General features: G+C 37.8%; 1 protein-coding gene across 1 annotated transcript in view; it reads left to right on the top strand.

The window, feature by feature from the left end:
• Window positions 1-17,765, top strand: part of LOC127617466 (sine oculis-binding protein homolog A-like) — a 57,807-nt gene that overhangs the window by 15,437 nt on the left and 24,605 nt on the right. Inside the window, 4 exon segments of the mRNA XM_052089438.1 lie at window positions 865-936; window positions 2,442-2,577; window positions 2,958-3,155; window positions 11,007-11,158. Of these exon segments, the coding sequence (XP_051945398.1) occupies window positions 865-936; window positions 2,442-2,577; window positions 2,958-3,155; window positions 11,007-11,158 (558 nt within the window).

Raw genomic sequence — 17,765 nt, 5'->3', positions numbered from 1 at the left:
GGAGACTTTAACAGTTTATAATCAGCTGTTTGAACAGTTTAAACTCCTTTCGAAACATACACATTTTTTGTAACATGTGCATGTACACTTAAGCTAGACAAACTGAATTTCCCTAGTGTTTCATGTCTATTGGTATGAATGGCCTAATGTGACATCACCTTTGACCCTGTGATGAGTATTTATGACTTGTTATCAGTATAAGTTAAGTCAGAACACCGGGGAAATGCTGGTCTGCTGCTGTTCTTGAATTCCTAGACAATCAGACCTCTAAAATTCCCCCCAAAACAACTTTAGAACAGAGCTCAGGTGATTTTAGATTGATCCAGGCTGCGCTGTAAGGTTTCCTGTGGACAGGGTGTGATTACTGCATTTTGACTGACCTTGTGAACTTGATCCTAAAACAGAGGCCTTACCTTACAGACCAGAGGGAGGACAGACACCTGGTGGACATGCAGGGAAAGTGCAGGGAAGCGTGGAGAAGGGGAATGGGCTGTACACGTGCTTTTAAAATACATTGTACAACATTCCAAATATAATTAACGATTATTATTTTTTTTTATTTTTTTTATGTCTTAATATCAACGAATGGCCTTTTTAGCCAATTTTTTTAAATTACAGCCCTATGCATATTTAATAATTTAGAGCTATAGTTGATTTAATGCTGGAGAAAAGACTTGTGATTGGATGTTCTATGTTATTTAATATAGTAAATGTAATAAATAGCTACACCTTTACATTAACTATTGAACTAGGTTTTGTATATGTCTCACACTACACAGAACAATACCTTGCTGATTGACAGTTAATGCGATTGACTGACAATTTCTATGTTTGATTGACAGTTGTTGACTCATGTCTCATCAGGTCCCGGCCAATCGGCCCCTCCCAGAGGCGGGGCAGGCAGGCAATCTCCATGGCAACTCGCCCTACTTGATGGTGAGAGCCTCCTCAGATTGACTGAAATAAACAGAAAAAGTGACAGTAACAAACAATACTTAAATAGAAGCAAAGGGGGGAAAATTCACATGAAAACATATATTTTAGATGCTCTTTATATGCTCTCTTATTGCATTTGCATTTCAACAACATAATAAACTAGCCTTCATTTTACAATGAAAGCACAATAAATTAAATCAGAGTCATGACAAACCTACAGCCTAAAAATGGATTTATTTACATTAATTACATTTTCATTTTTAATTATAGATAATTATAGTTAGAACAGAGAACAAGAGAAATACAGAGAGTACGTTTAAATAAAATAAATGATCAAATTATTAAAATTATAAGATAAAGGAGTATTTTAGGCAGTACGGGGGCAGCAGTGTGCAATTTTTGTGGTACTGTGATCTATACTTTCTCTACAAACAAAATAAAAGAAAGTAAAACAAAAGAGTATTTTGATTTTTGCATTGTGCACATAACACTACATATTCAGAGGAAAATGTACAGAGAATTAACAGGCAGACCATGATTAATTAATGAAGGTGGAGGTTAAGGATTATTGAGAATGATCAAACATGTTTAAAATGCATTTTTTTGTAGTGTAGATATGAAAATCATAAACAAAAATAGACAGTTGTTTATTTTTTACAGTGTGTTTTTTCTTTGCAGTTTCATCATTCCAAAAGTTTGGTGTCATGACAGAATATGAGGTTTTTATTTATTAAGTATTCATTGACAAAGAATGCATAACTGCTTTCTGTCTTAAATAAAAAGGTTTTAAAGTGATGCTTTACATTTGATCAGCTCTATTTGTTTGCTGGTTGCATGGTTGTTGGGACTGTATGGATATTAAAACTCTAGGATGGCCCATGTTTCTTTTAGTAGGTTAGAGATGCATGGATTCCTCTCTTCTCAGGTCATCACTGATTTTCTCTGAGATGTCTTCTTCCTCTTCTGCTCTCTGGCAGGAACGTGTTCAAGATGTTTGTTTGGTGTCTTTTTTTTTTTTTTCGATCTATAGCATGTCTAGAATGCATTCTTAAAAGGATTAAGGGCTGAAACGTTTGCAGCTATTTTTAGAGTTTTTCTATCAATGACCTAGTGGATTTCTTAGACTAAATTGCCTTTGGCCTTGGTTCACAATAGAATTGCAAACATAAGATTTCCTGTGGACAGTTTGTATATCTGCATTGCAAAATGTGCCACTCAAAGGGTTTTATTGACTGGCTCAGTTCAGTACACCTCCAAAGAAGATATTTCCCATCTCACTCTCTCTCTGTTTGTGTATGTGTATGTGTGTGTGTGTGTGTGTGTGTGTGTGTGTGTGTAGGCATAAGAATGCATTATGAAATCAGATCTTCAGTATAACAAAATATGTTTTAGTAAAGATTTTGCCTTTGGTACAAAAAGCACACTCTGAAATGTTTCAAGTCAACAATTGCTTTAAGATAAAACTAATTTTTAACATTTTAAATGGTTCTCTCTGTCTTTTATAGAGTTTTGCCGAAAACACAATGAATGAGTTACTTGGCTGGTACGGATATGACAAAGTGGAATTACGAGATTCAGACGACATTGACATCCGTAACTACCCTGATGGAGATATGCGGCAACACATCTCTGTCCTGAAAGGTGAGATATTCTTCCTGCAAAGCATGTTCCCATACCCCCACCCATCCACACACACACACACACACACACACACACACACACACACACACACACACACACACAATAAAGGTACTCCTTTGATAATAAAGGTACAATTGATGGGGCCTTTTTATTCTTGTATTTGTCGGTGATTAACAGTAATAATTCCTTACATGAAAAATGTACTAATTTTAAGTGACCATTTAAATTAATTAACTGTCAAAAATGCAAGTGGCATTTTTTAACTTTTTTACATATAGATCCTGTTAACCTCTTGGATTTCATACTGTAACTGGTGTGCGAGACATTAGAAATCTTTGATTATGTTTCAGAATGACTCGTCCTTCTCTTGTCCTATCTAGAGAACTCTTCACTAAAAGCATCTACATTGGAGAACAGCACTGGTTCTCCTCTGCATGCCAACAGCTCTGGCTCTACTCCCACATCATGGAATGGAGTGACAGCCGAGGTGTCTGCAAACCCCTCCTCCTCTAAGGAGCATGAAGGCCTGCCAATCATAGTGCCCTTAATACCGCCCCCTCTGATCAAAGCACCATCAGGTAAGAGACATGAGTGGCACCTACATTATCTGAGACTCACAACCCACACACACACACACTCACACACACACACACACACACACACACACACACCACACACACACACACACACACACACACACACACACTCACAGTCATTTTGGATTTCCATGTTTTATGGGGCCTTTCCGTAGACATAATGGTTTATATACTGTACAAACTTTATATTCTATCCCCTAAACCTAACCCTACCCCTAATCTGAACCCTTTTTAAATGTTCAAAAAACACAATTTAGTTTGATTTATAAGCTGTTTTCCTCATGGGGACCGACAAATTGTCCCCACAACATCAAACATTTCAGGTTTTACTATCCTTATGGTGATATTTGGTCCACACAAAATGATAAATACACACTCACACACACACACACACACTTGTACATGCATTTAATTTATTCCTGATAGTATATGTATGATGGTGATGGCTTACACTATGTGCAAAACTCTTTTTGTCCTTTAAGTGCCTATTGGTTCAAGACATTTATCATAATCGATGGGATGCATTCACTAAAAAGTTGTGCCAATTTTTCCATACAAAGAAAGTTAGTAAATAGTAAAGAACAGTATAAATGATATTTTTTAGTTTTGCTGATGAGTCCACTCTCATCGCAGGGTATAGACCAGAGTGTAATGTTTAGGGCAGCTGGCCAAACTCATGGTGTCCAAGGGGACGGCACCATGGTGAGGTGCATCCTCAAATTAGTGGCCTCTGCTGCATTGGTGTGTATGTGTGCATGTATTTGTGTGTGAATGTGTAATAAGAGTGATATGGTGAGAAACAGATGGTGTAGACTCATTAACTACCACAGCAACAGAAGCCACGTTCCCCCCTTCCCCATCCCCACCCTTTGCCTGTGGCCCTGTTGAATAATTAATGAGCATGCGCATAGTGACAGAGGGCTTTTGAAGTGCAGGTATGTGCTACTCCACCACCGGTTATTCCTCAAAAACACACATACACACTCTTGCTAGATATTTTTCTTAAAGACAGGACTCGGATGGAGCAGTGAGGCTTAGAGAGGCTGTACTCTAGGAAAACAAACATTATTGCCATGCTAACCATTTTTAATATTAGAATGATTGTATTTGAATGGCTGTATTGAGTGTTCTTTGAGTGTTTTGAAGGCCTGAGAACAAAAAATGTAGACGTTTGAATCCATTTTCAAAATACTACATATCAATACATTGCACATTTACTATAAGGTATTTCACCCTTACGGTGTTCCAAGCCCTTATGACTTTCTTTCTTTGTGGAACAGAAAAAGCTATTTTGCAGTTATTTTGGGGACAGGTGCTTTCAAGCTCCAAAAATGCACCATAAATGTAGGGTGAATTAAGATAAGGTTCAAGTTATGCAAACTAACTAATTTTGTGTTCCACAGAAAAAAGAAAATCAAATGCATTTGAAATTATGTAATTTTCTTTTCATAATAATAATTATGGAATAGTTCACCCAAAACTGAAAATTCTCTTGTCATTTACTCCATCATGCCATCCCAGATGTGTATATCATTCTTTCCTCTGCTGAACACAAACAAAGATTTTTAAAATAATATTTCAGCTCTGTAGGTCATAGGTCAAGTCAATGGTGGCCAGACTTTTGAAGCTCCAGTAATCAGATAAAGGCGCATTCAAGTAATCCATTCAACTTCAGTAGTTTAATCAATGTCTTCTGAAGCAATCCAATCGCTTTTGTGTGAGAACAGACCAAAATATAATTTTTTCACTGTATATCTTGGCATTGCAATCTCTCGATCATGATTTCAAACTCGATTACACTACCTCGTGCTTGACGCATGACCAGAGTACTTAAATATCGATTTCAAGATCGATTACACTACCTAGTCTTAATGGCATTCTGATCCAGAGATATGATCCATCAGATTTCCAGTCAATGTTAAGTGAATGGGATTTTTTATCCAGTTTTTCACCAGCTGGGTGAAAATCATACGCCTTTTGGGTAAATATTGTAGGCCTGTTGGCTTATAAAAGTCATAACACATGTCTCCTTAATAAGCCAGTTGATTTGACACCTCATGGGTACACGATGGACAAACGGTGTGAGACGAGTAGGTACCGATCTTTGAAGAACTGGTTTAGGGATCTTGTTCCATCGCTGTCGACAAACAGGTTGTTCCATCCCAAACTTGTGCCTTTAATTGGGCCAATGTTCTTGTCATGGCCAGTTGGGCTCCTCAAACAGATTCAATTTATTTTTAATTCTTCTAGTGGCATAGAAATTAGACACCTTAAGGACTTTCAACTCACACAGACTAGCTTCTTTTGGTTGGTCAGAAGTGGCTCAGAGTAATGAAATATGTTTTATGTTCATATTTCAGCCTATGGATTGATGTTTAATGTAATTATGAATTAATTTATTCCTTAAAATATCACTTGCTCAAGTCATTACAAAAAACAGAGAGAGAGATAGAGAGAAAGAGAGAGAGAGAGAGAGAGAGAGAGAGAGAGAGAGAGAGAGAGAGGTTTAACACACACTTTTATTTTACCAACAATTATAAACAATCATATTTGTTCACAACAATATGAAGATAATACTAATAATCACAAAAATATAATAGTAAAAAAAAAAAAAAATGAATAAACATAAATCATTAAGTAAAAAACAACTAAAAATTGAACACCAATTAATCTTCGCAAACTGTACCCAAGATATTATTTGTCCCCCAAATTTCCATAAAAATTGGTAAACACCCAACCAATTTGTAATATGAATATTCCACTCTAATACGAGAAGCCACTAGGCCTAAAAACATAAAAATTGGATTTACTGCACCTTGTCCTGACATGTTATTTTTCCTTGTTTTCCAGATAGCTAATTTGGCATTACCAAATAAGAAATTAAGTAAAACCAAGACATTCTTTTGTTTAACTGCGTACTTTGGGCCAAAGATAAACAACTGAAATGAAAAGGTTTCACCCAAAGATGTAACCCATTGTGTTAACAAGGAAAAAAGTTCCATCAACCTTGTACATTGCATAAACAGATGAAAAACAGATTCAATCTTTACACAGGTGGCATAAAGGGCTTTCTTTCCTACAGAATCTCCATTTGTGGAGTTCTGAATGACAGTATACATCTCTCCTCTTCCTGCCAGTCCCCCACAGCAGCTCTTACAACCAGAGAGGGAAAAAGATACTCACATCCCTTTCTCCATTCATCAATAATAGTTGGATTGTCCAAGAAAGAACGATAGTTAAAATCCAGTTCTTCAAACACCTCTGTGGTGAGTTTTTGTAACAGTTGAGTTGACCTCACCCCAGCTTTCTTGCCCAAAGATTCCAAACTGGTATGCAGTATATGACCCAGCTTTGTGCACCCAGCAGACACTAAACGTGAATGCAAAAACGCTGAGGACAAAAGTCTCGAAGGTAGGAAATAGTTAAAAAACAATGGGTCCTCCAACAGCCACATCCCAGCAGGTACTTCAGGTGATCTTAAAAAGCCAAAACCTTCCAGGCTTCCAGAACAGATTTGTAGAAAGGAGTAAGATCTGCAAGCTCAGCCTCTTCTAGCTTCATCAGAAACAACTGAGAGAGAGAGAGAGAGAGAGAGAGAGAGAGAGAGAGAGGTGATAGGAAAGGTTATGTCTAATGGGCAGACATTTTCTCTCACACACACACACACACACACACACACACATTTGTTTGATCATTAATGAGCTTATGAGGGTGAGGGTATAAAATATACATTATCAATAAAAATTTCAATTCGAAGTACTGTATTAGCATGATTGTGTTTACATACAATATTGCCAAAGCATTAATGCACAAAACAGATAATCATAAGACAAATAATAATAATAAAACAGTAACAAATAACAATAAAAATAGAATTAAAATAAGGTGCCAGGTAATGAATAAAATCAAAACTATAATAACAATATACACTATACAATAGAAAATAAAATAAGCATTTAACAAGGCATTATGAACATTAAAAATAAATAATGTGACTGAAGTACATTAAGGCAGTAATTGGTTTCTGAGGGTGTGCACTTAAAAAATGAATTTTGCTGCATCTGATGCATGATGGTCCTCCCCCAGTAACACCAGCATTTGATCTGTTTCTGCTGAACTGGGAAACTGTGGCATGAGGTTTGAGAGTTTGTCAAAGTATTTTTCTCTGACCCCTGTAAATTTCTCACAGTGAATGAGAAAATGTGTCTTTCTCAACCTCACCAGTGTCACAGTGAGCACAGACTCGTTCTTCGGAAGGTTCAGACTGCGATGGCTGAGTCTGTATTTGGTGAGGATCTGTCTTTGTTTTGAATCTCTTACAGTGTAGAGATATTCTGCCAGATTATACTTTCTGTTTAGGTCCCCATAACATTCAAATTTGCTTTGGTTTTTACTTTCATTTTCACAATGGTCAAAATATTAATTTTTGCCTTTATCTCTAAAGAGAGATCATTTAACACAAGCAGATGCTGTGACATTGTCATGGCATTCAGCATGCTGTTGCCACAATGTGAGAATCAGCACAGTCTCAGTACACTGTAAAGTTGGCTATAAATGGCTAAATATATGCAAAGAAGAATGTTGAAAAAAGCCTGGTCAGAATGCTTGAGAAATATCAATACAGTGCTGTTTTGTAATCACTGTAATGAACAGTTTTCCTCTGTGGCTGTCACTTATATTTGAATCAATTGGCTCTGTGTGTGTGTGTGTGTGTGTGTGTGTGTGTGTGTGTGTGTGTGTGTGTGTGTGTGTGTGTGTGTGTGTGTGTGTGCACAGAATGCAATTCAAGCACCCAAAACTGAACATTCGTGCCCAAAAGCCTCTGGTTGTTAGTGGAGCATGATGGGAAAGATCTAATATCTTGTGGCATGCACTGTGATGTAGGCAGATTGACTGACACACACACACACACATGCACACCAAGAAATATACAGATGTCTATAGTCTTGATGTGTGTGGGGTGATGCATGATGACAGGTTTCACTTAATCCCTTGTGGGTAGGTGGAGGGGAGGTTGCCGATGGTCTTTAAGTGCGTTATAAACTGTCTTTGATATATACAAATTAGGGCTGTCAATTGATTGCAACATTTTATCAAACTGATTACGTGATACTATGATTGATATAATTTGTTTAAAAAAATCCTATCAATATTTGCTCATGAAAAATGACTTTATTGTGGTTGATAAGTTAAACATTGAAAAGACATAACAAAAAGGCGATTTAGAAGTCAATGAATCCTTTTTGCAATCTGGTTTGTTAGTATGTACATATGTAAATTTAGGGGCTGTTCAGATGTGTCTCGAGACCCATCGCTCTTTTTGAAATTAAGAACTGTTCTGTGTGAACAGCCTCTTACTCATTCTGTTCTGCAAGCTCTTGGTAAAATTGGTTTGGCAGGTCAGGGTCACTGCATACATTTTTAAATGCATAATTTGTGCAGAGGCACCTATTGTATCTTTTAGTTTTCCTCTTTTTATTCTTACTCTCTTGATGTCTTTGGCAGCCCACTGAACTGTACATAAGAAAGTTATTAAATTGGCACACTGATAGAGGACACTCTCAAATGTAACTGACCCAAATTTGGGGTCTCTAACTATAACTCTTTAGTGCCACCAACTGTTTAAATTTGCACTTATGTTTATGCTCGTATCTTTTGGAACCTAAGGACTAGAATCAAGATTATTTTTCCTCTAATTCCTTGCCTCATGGCGAGTCGAATGCATAGAGACACTCAATCATCTAGAGACACTCATGACAAAAAGTTATGGAATTCTTGATGATTGGCCAAATAGTTCTGGTATACCTCCTTAATGAATTCGATGATGAACACGACAAAATGGATGTGATGCTGTATCTTCACAACGCTTTAGCATATTGACACAAAACCTGGTATGTGTCATCACAAGCATGACGTGAGGGTACCTGCACAGTTTTGGTACAGCGCCACCTAGTGGTCAGGAAATCGGAAAATGTATATTTGTGCTTACAACTTCTGAATAATTTGGCCTAAAATCTTGAGACTGGTCTCTTTTGTTTCCTTGGGAATATACAGTCAAATGATAACCGATTTTGTTTATGTCGGCCATATTGGGGGATGGCCAATTAGAATTTTGTCTTAAATAGCTTTGTTTAAAAACACATTGCAAAATTTCTTTACGAAATCCACTATGTGTCATTGGGGTTATATCCTGAAGCTACTCAAAAAGTTTGGGGAAAGTACCATCTAGTGATCAAAAGATACAAAGAAATGCTTATACATTAGATTTTTTTGGCCTATAGACCAATCAATCCCCTTGTTTACAAATTTCATATTTTTTCAAATTGTTGTGTTAGATTTGACATATTAGATGATTAAACGAAAGTATTACACAAAACTATCATAAATACAGACATATTCTTAGCTAAACAATTATTAGAATGATATGAGTTAATAACAAACATGTAATAATGTTCACTATAAATGTTTGCTGCAAAGTCTTGAGTTGAAATGATCTCCTCAGTCCAGTCAGATCTGTTGATTGCTTGAAGCCACAGTCATCAAGAGAGCCGTCGAAACCGTTTGTCAATAAAGGAATTTGATAAAAGTTTACTGTTTGCGCATGGTTTTTGCCACCCCTTCTGTGTTTGATGTAAGCGGTGACATTGCTAAATGTTTGGTCTATTGTCATGAGACTTATGTCATTGGCTTCCTTGGGTCATGGTGAGTATGATGATACCAAATTTGCCATGGTCGGTTATACTTCCTACCCGCTATTTTGAATTTAATTGAAAACCTACTTTTTCAAACTTCTCCTAAAATGCATAAAATCATCACCGGAATTCTATATTCAATCCAAATGTTTGCCATTGGTGTGCTTGGCCCTGTAATTGCTGCTTTCAGCTATATTCTTTATTTAATTAATTATAGTTAAGTGTGAAATTGACAGCCCTTGTAATATTTCTATGAAAAATGTATTCGACCAGTAAAATGTTGTGTGTGTGTGGAGAAAAAAAAACTGTGGAAATATTGTTAGAGATTATCTGGTTTATAATGTCACAGTCTTTGAGTGTAAATATGAGTTTAAGTGCTAGAGATGATCTTGTATGATGTCACACTAATCTATGCAGTACAAATGGCAGTACAATGTTAGTTTTATTATAATGTCACACTTCTTTATGCACAATGATGTCACACTCCTCAAGTGTAAATATCAGTGAATGTCTTATAGATTAACTGGTTTATGATGTCACACTCTATTCTGCAGTATTGGGTCCAGCTCTCTGTGCTCAATGGACCTGCTACAGGCCATAATATTCCCCAAGATACACACTAATATCACAGTCTGTTTGCACATTTCAAAGAAATAAAAATATGGAAAAACATTATTATATATGTGTGTACTGAGAGAAAGAGAGAGAGAGAGGAGGGGAGGGGAGGGGGGGGGGTGTGGGCAAGGAGAGGTAGAGCATATTTACATCCCCCGAGGAGCAAATTATGTATCTGCCATTGAGATACTGCCAAATTAAGTGCTCACACACTCACATCCACATCCATTCTTTTGTCAGTTATGTGTGTATGTGTTTGATAGAGATGTTGGTTTCGTGTTGTAACTGAGATCAAATGGGAGATCTGTATGGATTGATGTATATATCTTTGTATGTAAACACAATGTTACTAATGCCTTGGCTTGTTATCACCATGCCACTTAAATCTGAGTTTTACATTTAACAGACAAAAATATGAATGTCTTTTTAAATTAAAATGATTTTATTAAGGGGCAATATTAGCCCATGGGAATTGATTTTCAGGGGCATTTCATCTCATGTCCATCTCTCACTCTCTCTCTTTCAGAGGAGGACACCTCTAATGTTCAGATAATGTGTGCATGGTGTCAGAAAGTGGGAGTGAAGCGTTATTCTCTCAGTATGGGCTCTGAGATGAAGAGTTTCTGTAGTGAGAAATGCTTCGCCGCCTGCCGTCGTGCATACTTCAAACGCAACAAGGTAAATATTCACCCAGTCTGTGTCTTCTCCTGTCCTCTCAGCCAATCAGGCTTTCTCCATCTGACATCACTTTTTTCTGACTTACCTTTTCCCCAAAACCTTTTAATAACTCTGTTCTTTATTCTAACACAATTAAAGACATTATGTTTGTTCCTATAGATTTTGATACTTATGCACATAATACAGTAGTTATCTGTCCACAGAGACACAAAAGTGAGACAGTTATGAGAAAGATAAGCAGGTAGTTGATTCACTGATGAAAGTTCCAGTTATTTCCTTTAAGTGTGTATCTGTTAATATATTTGCATTTCATGTATACTTTTAAATGCAGTTGGTGAACAAAGACATGCTGATGGCTGCGTATTGACAAATGTTTTTTTATATCTCAGCATCCACATTATAGCTCAACCTTCAGTGTCTAGTGTGTCACCATGTGATGTTATAATCAGTGCACAAGAAATCCATTAAGAGAGAGATTTTTTTATAAAGACTTCATGCAACCATCAGTGAGACAGCTATTGATTGTGTGTTTTCTTTTCTATCTAAGCTTGGATATGTGAGGAATTGCAGTGTAAGTATACTGTGTTTGGATTTCTCTTCTCTCTCTTGTACACTTACTCACTCTTATGAGACTCATAATATCTTCATGTTCACTCGCATACATACTCCCAGACATGCAAAAATGTGTGCCCACACACAAACACATACGTTTTCTTAGCTAGTTAAACAAGGACATACCATAGATTTCTGTTGTTTTATGTATAAAGATAATTATAATTAGTAAAGACCCTAACACAATCCCTAACCCTAAACCTCTTGCATTTTTAGAATAATAAAAAAGCATGAACTTATTTATTAATAATTTTTACAAACAAGGACATTCCTAAATGTCCCCGAAGGAATGTTTTGTCAGATTTAGATCACTTCTGGGGACAGATGTTTTCCTAATTTGTAACTCTACACAGACATGCCTACATTACATATGCACAGACATATGCGCACCATCACACACATTCACACAAGAGTCTCACATGCATGCGCACACACTCCCACATGCATGCATGTTTGTTCACAGCCACCCCTCGCTCAGTGTGTGGTGTGTTTGTGGACCGAGTGAACAGCATGAAGAGGCCAACAAAACATGCACACTATGACTAGGGCTTCACTTAGTTTACCACTGCTCTTAAAACACACATAATACTGAAACACTTACAGTACTTTTAGACACTCAAAAACATGCAGATACACAAAACAGACCCGCGTGATTGTATAAATCACATAAATTGTTGAGTGGTGTATATTCCCAGGGATCGGAGATCAGGACAATTTGATATTTTACCAAAGTTTGGAGGATTATATCCATAATATAATGGTATACACACTATACGTGGTATAGTAGTGACTGATGAGGAAGACATACTGTACATTTATAAAACCTGAATGCACAGACATATCAAAAGGTCTGTAAAAGTCATATACTGTATGTTAAGTCCTACCTCATTGCATGAAATGTATAAGAAACACATGTGTCACATAGAGCTAATGTACACCTTATGCGACAGAGAATCTAGCGCACAGCCATCTTGAAATTGTGGTCTCGAAAATTTCCATTCTAGTGGTCACTATATAGATAACTATGGTGTTGATGTCAAAGTGTAATTAGCTATGAAGTGGATTTACAGGTTATAGAGTTGTCTGAAGCTATCATGAGTATTTTAAGGTGTTGAGGGGATATCATAACAACTGAAAGCAGAGCAGGAAGATTTTGAAACAAGAGTACTTAATTCATAAATACACAAGATCCTACCTTCACGCTGTGGACGTACTGATATTCTTCTGTGTTCATGAAGTCCAAGAGACAACACAAAGTCATTAAAAATATCTTTGTACGACACCTGACCATCTTTTCGTGTCATTCACCCATCGTGCTATTGTTAAGATGAGCAGATTGTTTTTGCATTAAACCTGGAGTGGTGCAACTATAGGCCTATTTACGCATACACACAGACATTCACACATAAACTTGTGAAGGTGTATGTTTTATTTTATATTCTGATCACAACCATTTTAAATCAAATTTAAGCCTCTAAAAATGTTGGGTGACAAATTAATTTTAAAAAGTACAATTCTTATTTGCTTTAATGTTATGAACTTGCATGTGTAATAATACGAGCTGTCACTGTTGGAAATTTCAAGTCAACTACACATTTTAACACAAATTATTAACCATTTGAAACCTAAAAGTTAAGTACAATTACACGTATAACAATTAAACGCTTGTATCATTAAAAAGTGCATCGTGTCATAGCTGTATGAATGTGATCTGCCAGGTCCAATTTACCTTGGAAAAAACTAACATTTAGAGTGACAGAAAAAACACCTCACAAGCTTTTTCAATTAGTAAAAGGGTGGTGTAGTCTCACACCATCATCTCACACCAAAAACTTTCTATTCTCCCACACATAATCCATTTTGATTGACTCTCCTCTGTAGCTTCAATACAAACAGGAAGTTAGATGACAAAATTCGGAAGAAAATGGAGGGGCAGAATAAGGTGAATACAATACATGATATTTACAGATGCATATCTTTTAATAATGAAAATCACTATTAAAAAATAAAACCTTTAGAAAAATAAAACCTTTGTGTTGGTTCCCGAACATTCTGTGTTTCTAAACTCATAATACTATGATGTATTGTGAATACTGTGTACATCACTAAGAATAAAAGAGAGAGACAGACAAACAGACAGAAACAGAGACAAAGGACTGTCAATATGTAGTGCAGGGTAACTTACCTGAAGATGTGCAGTCAGCAAAATGTCTCTGAATCATAAAATCATTTACAAAAACACAGAAACACATTTAATACCATGACAATGGGCAAGCCTCACAAAAATATTCCAGGTCAAATTTCACCAAAATCACACACATATATATGTGTATGTGTGTGTGTGTGTGTATATTGTAACAGTATAAGGACAGGCAAGGAGGAGGTGGGAACCAGCTGAACAGTCAATGTAAAGTTTAATCAGAAACTCAACATAAAACAAACATAAACATAAGGACACACATACAACGTGGCCACATGCATCTCTCTTTCTCTCAAACTGGCACCTCCGGCTCCCCTATATCTTGCTCTCCCACTGATCATCTGATTCAGTGCACGGCCCGGACATGCCCTCCTCATTACACTCCTCCCCCAGGCAGTGGCTCCACCGATCTGACATATCCCCCATCTGGAGGGAAGATGCTGACCCTCCCCTGGCGGATTGCAGCGGCGAGGACTCTGCAACAGCACATTCCTCCTCCCTCCTGGGTTTCAGCACCAATGTAACAGTTCAAGGATGGGCAAGGAGGAGGCGGCAACCGGCTGAACAGTCAGCATAAAGGTTTAATCAAGTCAAGTGTCAAGTGGTTTTTATTGTCGTTTCAACCATATACAGTTAGTACAGTACACAGCAAAACGAGACAACGTTCCTCCAGGACCATGGTGCTACATAAAAACAACAAAGGACCAACACAGGACCACATGAGACAACACAGCGAAATAAAATACCTATATAAAAAAACCTTCATATACCTATATAAAGTGCACGTGCAAACATGTGCAAAAAGTACAGGACAGTACAACAAATTACTGACAATGAACAGGACAATAGACACAGTGCAGCGCCGACCAGTACTCAGTAGTGCAAAAAGATGACAGTTTCTAAAAATGTAAACATAACATACTATGAGATAGTGTTCTATGCACATAGCAGTTATTGAGGTAGCAGACAGTTATAAAGTGACAGTAATTAAAGTGCAACTCAGGACACGTGTGTGTCAAACCAGTCTCTGAGTATTGAGGAGTCTGATGGCTTGGGGGAAGAAGCTGTTACACAGTCTGGCCGTGAGGGCCCGAATGCTTCGGTACCTCTTGCCAGACGGGAGGAGGGTAAAGAGTTTGTGTGAGGGGTGTGTGGGGTCGTCCACAATGCTGGTTGCTTTGCGGATACAGTGTTTTTTGTAAATGTCTTTGATGGAGGGAAGAGAGACCCCAATGATCTTCTCAGCTGTGCTCACTATCCTCTGCAGGGCTTTGCGGTCCGAAACGGTGTAAGTCCCAAACCAGGCAGTGATGCAGCTGCTCAGGATGCTCTCAATAATCCCTCTATAGAATGTAGTGAGGATGGGGGTTGGGAGATGTGCTTTCCTCAGCCTTCGAAGAAAGTAGAGATGCTGCTGGGCTTTCTTGGTGATAGAGCTGGTGTTGAGGGACCAGGTGAGGTTCTCCGCCAAGTGAACACCAAGGAATTTGGTGCTTTTGACGATCTCCACAGAGGAGCCGTCGATGTTCAGCGGAGTGTGTTCACCTTGTGCTCTCCTAAAGTCAACAACCATCTCTTTTGTTTTGTCGACATTCAGGGACAGGTTGTTGGCTCTACACCAGTAGATATTAATGATATAAATGAACTTAAAACAAAATAAAACACAGTCTGATTCAGGCTGGGGCGCAACCGGTCTGACTAACTCCCACCATCTCTGGAGGGGAGACACTGCCCTTCAGGCTGTTCTGTCAGCCGGTGTTCCACCCCACCTCCTGAGAACCTGTGGGAGAGACGAGGAGAGGTGTGGGGAGAGGAAAAGAGTGAGCGAGAGAGAGAGAGAAAGAAATTGTCTGCCGATTCCCGGACACGCCGTTGCCGCTCCTCCCATCTTGTGGACGGCAGCAAGCCCTCTGACCCCTGGCAGAGGGAACCAGTCCTCCCATCTCGGCGGGCTGAGGAGTGGGCCTGGTTGCCATGGCAGCACTCTGGCATTACTGCAGTAAATACCTTCAGCTGCTACACGAAATTCATAACAGACAGAGAGAGAAAACATGAATATATATATATATATAGTCAGTAGATCAGTAGATTTTATAATTTATTGTCACAGCATGTCAGTGTAGTCAGTAACTGTTTTGGCAGGTTGTGATACTCTGAGGAGACACATTTTAGGAATGGCAAATGAAATTCTGACAGGAAAATTATCATTTTATTCCACCAATAAAAACGGTGTTTGCCTAATTCCTTTGAGAATCACTCAGGCATGAATCCACCTTTAATTCTATAATTCTTTAAAAGATTATTTTACAAAATATTTTCACTTTTTTTGATGAATGCTACTAGGTCAGCTGCAATGATAAGCAACGTGTGTGTTTATGAAATAAGACACTGGGATAGGCTGAGGAGTGGGCCTGGTTGCCGTGGCAGCACTCTGGCATTACTGCAGTAAATACCTTCAGCTGCTACATGAAACTCATAACAGACAGAGAGAGAAAACATGCATACACATACACACACACACACACACACACACTTCAGGCAGTAAAACTTTTTCTCACATCAGCTGCTTTAGGTGTTCTTAACTCCTACCCGTTGAAGGTGTGAAGTTCCCTAGTTTGAGGAAATGTGGTAAACCTCTGTCAGACACACACACACACACACACACACACACACACACACACACACACACACACACACACACACACACACACACACACAGAGAGAGAGTAAAGTTGCTGTATTGCGTTTATTGTGTTAGACGGTTGGCTCATTTTACATTGTTAAATCCTCATATGTGTAGGCAATGTGTGTGTGTGTGTACTGTAGGTGCTGAGCTAATGAATTTTGACAAAATATTTTTAGCCTCATGAAACCTTAACCAAATATTTTGAATACAGAGAAGTGTGTCCATATATGGTGATTTTTTTCTGGACTGAGGCAAACGGTGTGCGGGTGGTTTCCGAGGACATTTTTTTAGGTTACAAACTGGTAATTACAGTGGTATTATGCTATAAATGTGGTTTATGAGGACATTTCTAGTGTCCCCATAATTCAAATCGCTTAAAAATATACTACATGTTTTTTTTTAAATAAAACAAATGCAGAAAGTTTTTTATGAGGTTTAGGAGTAGGGTTAAGGTTAGGGGATAGAATCTATAGTTTGTACAGTATAAAAATAATGATGTCTATGGAGAGTCCTCATAAGGGTAGCCGCAACAACGGTGTGTGTGTGTCTGTGTGTGTGTGTGTGTGCGTGTGTGTTTGTGTGTGCATGTGTGTGTGCATTTGTATGTGTGTGTGAGAGGATGAATGAGTGGAAGCACTTGATTTTATTTGAGGTCCTCAGTTCCAAATGAAGAAAGACATTTTTATACCAAGACATGTCCATATAAAGTTGTTGTGTCAGTCATCACTTACAAAAAAATTAGCAAAACTGTACCATAGTATTACCATGTTGTTTTGGACATGTACCATGGTAATAACATGGTATACTTGTTTTTGAATTTCTTTGGAGGACCATGTAAACTATGTATTATAATATAAAATGGATGGTTCCTACTGTATTTTAAATTCTGATTGGAAGAGCCACATTCAAAGCTGTTGTAAAATTCTACAAAAATCTCACCTTTGACCCCAAATTCTGTTCGAATGCGGCAAATTGTTACATTGCTTGTTAACAGTAAACCGGCTCTTGTAGCTGATTGCTTTAGTATATGAACAGGGCAGTAAACACCATAGACTCTTTGGGGGCTCTAGTTGATTTTTAAAGATGCATTCAGTAATTATTTCTTAATA

This window comes from Xyrauchen texanus, chromosome 24 (assembly GCF_025860055.1).
Source record: "Xyrauchen texanus isolate HMW12.3.18 chromosome 24, RBS_HiC_50CHRs, whole genome shotgun sequence".
Classification (NCBI taxonomy): Eukaryota; Metazoa; Chordata; class Actinopteri; order Cypriniformes; family Catostomidae; genus Xyrauchen; species Xyrauchen texanus.
This window is presented reverse-complemented; position numbering and strand designations above follow the sequence as displayed.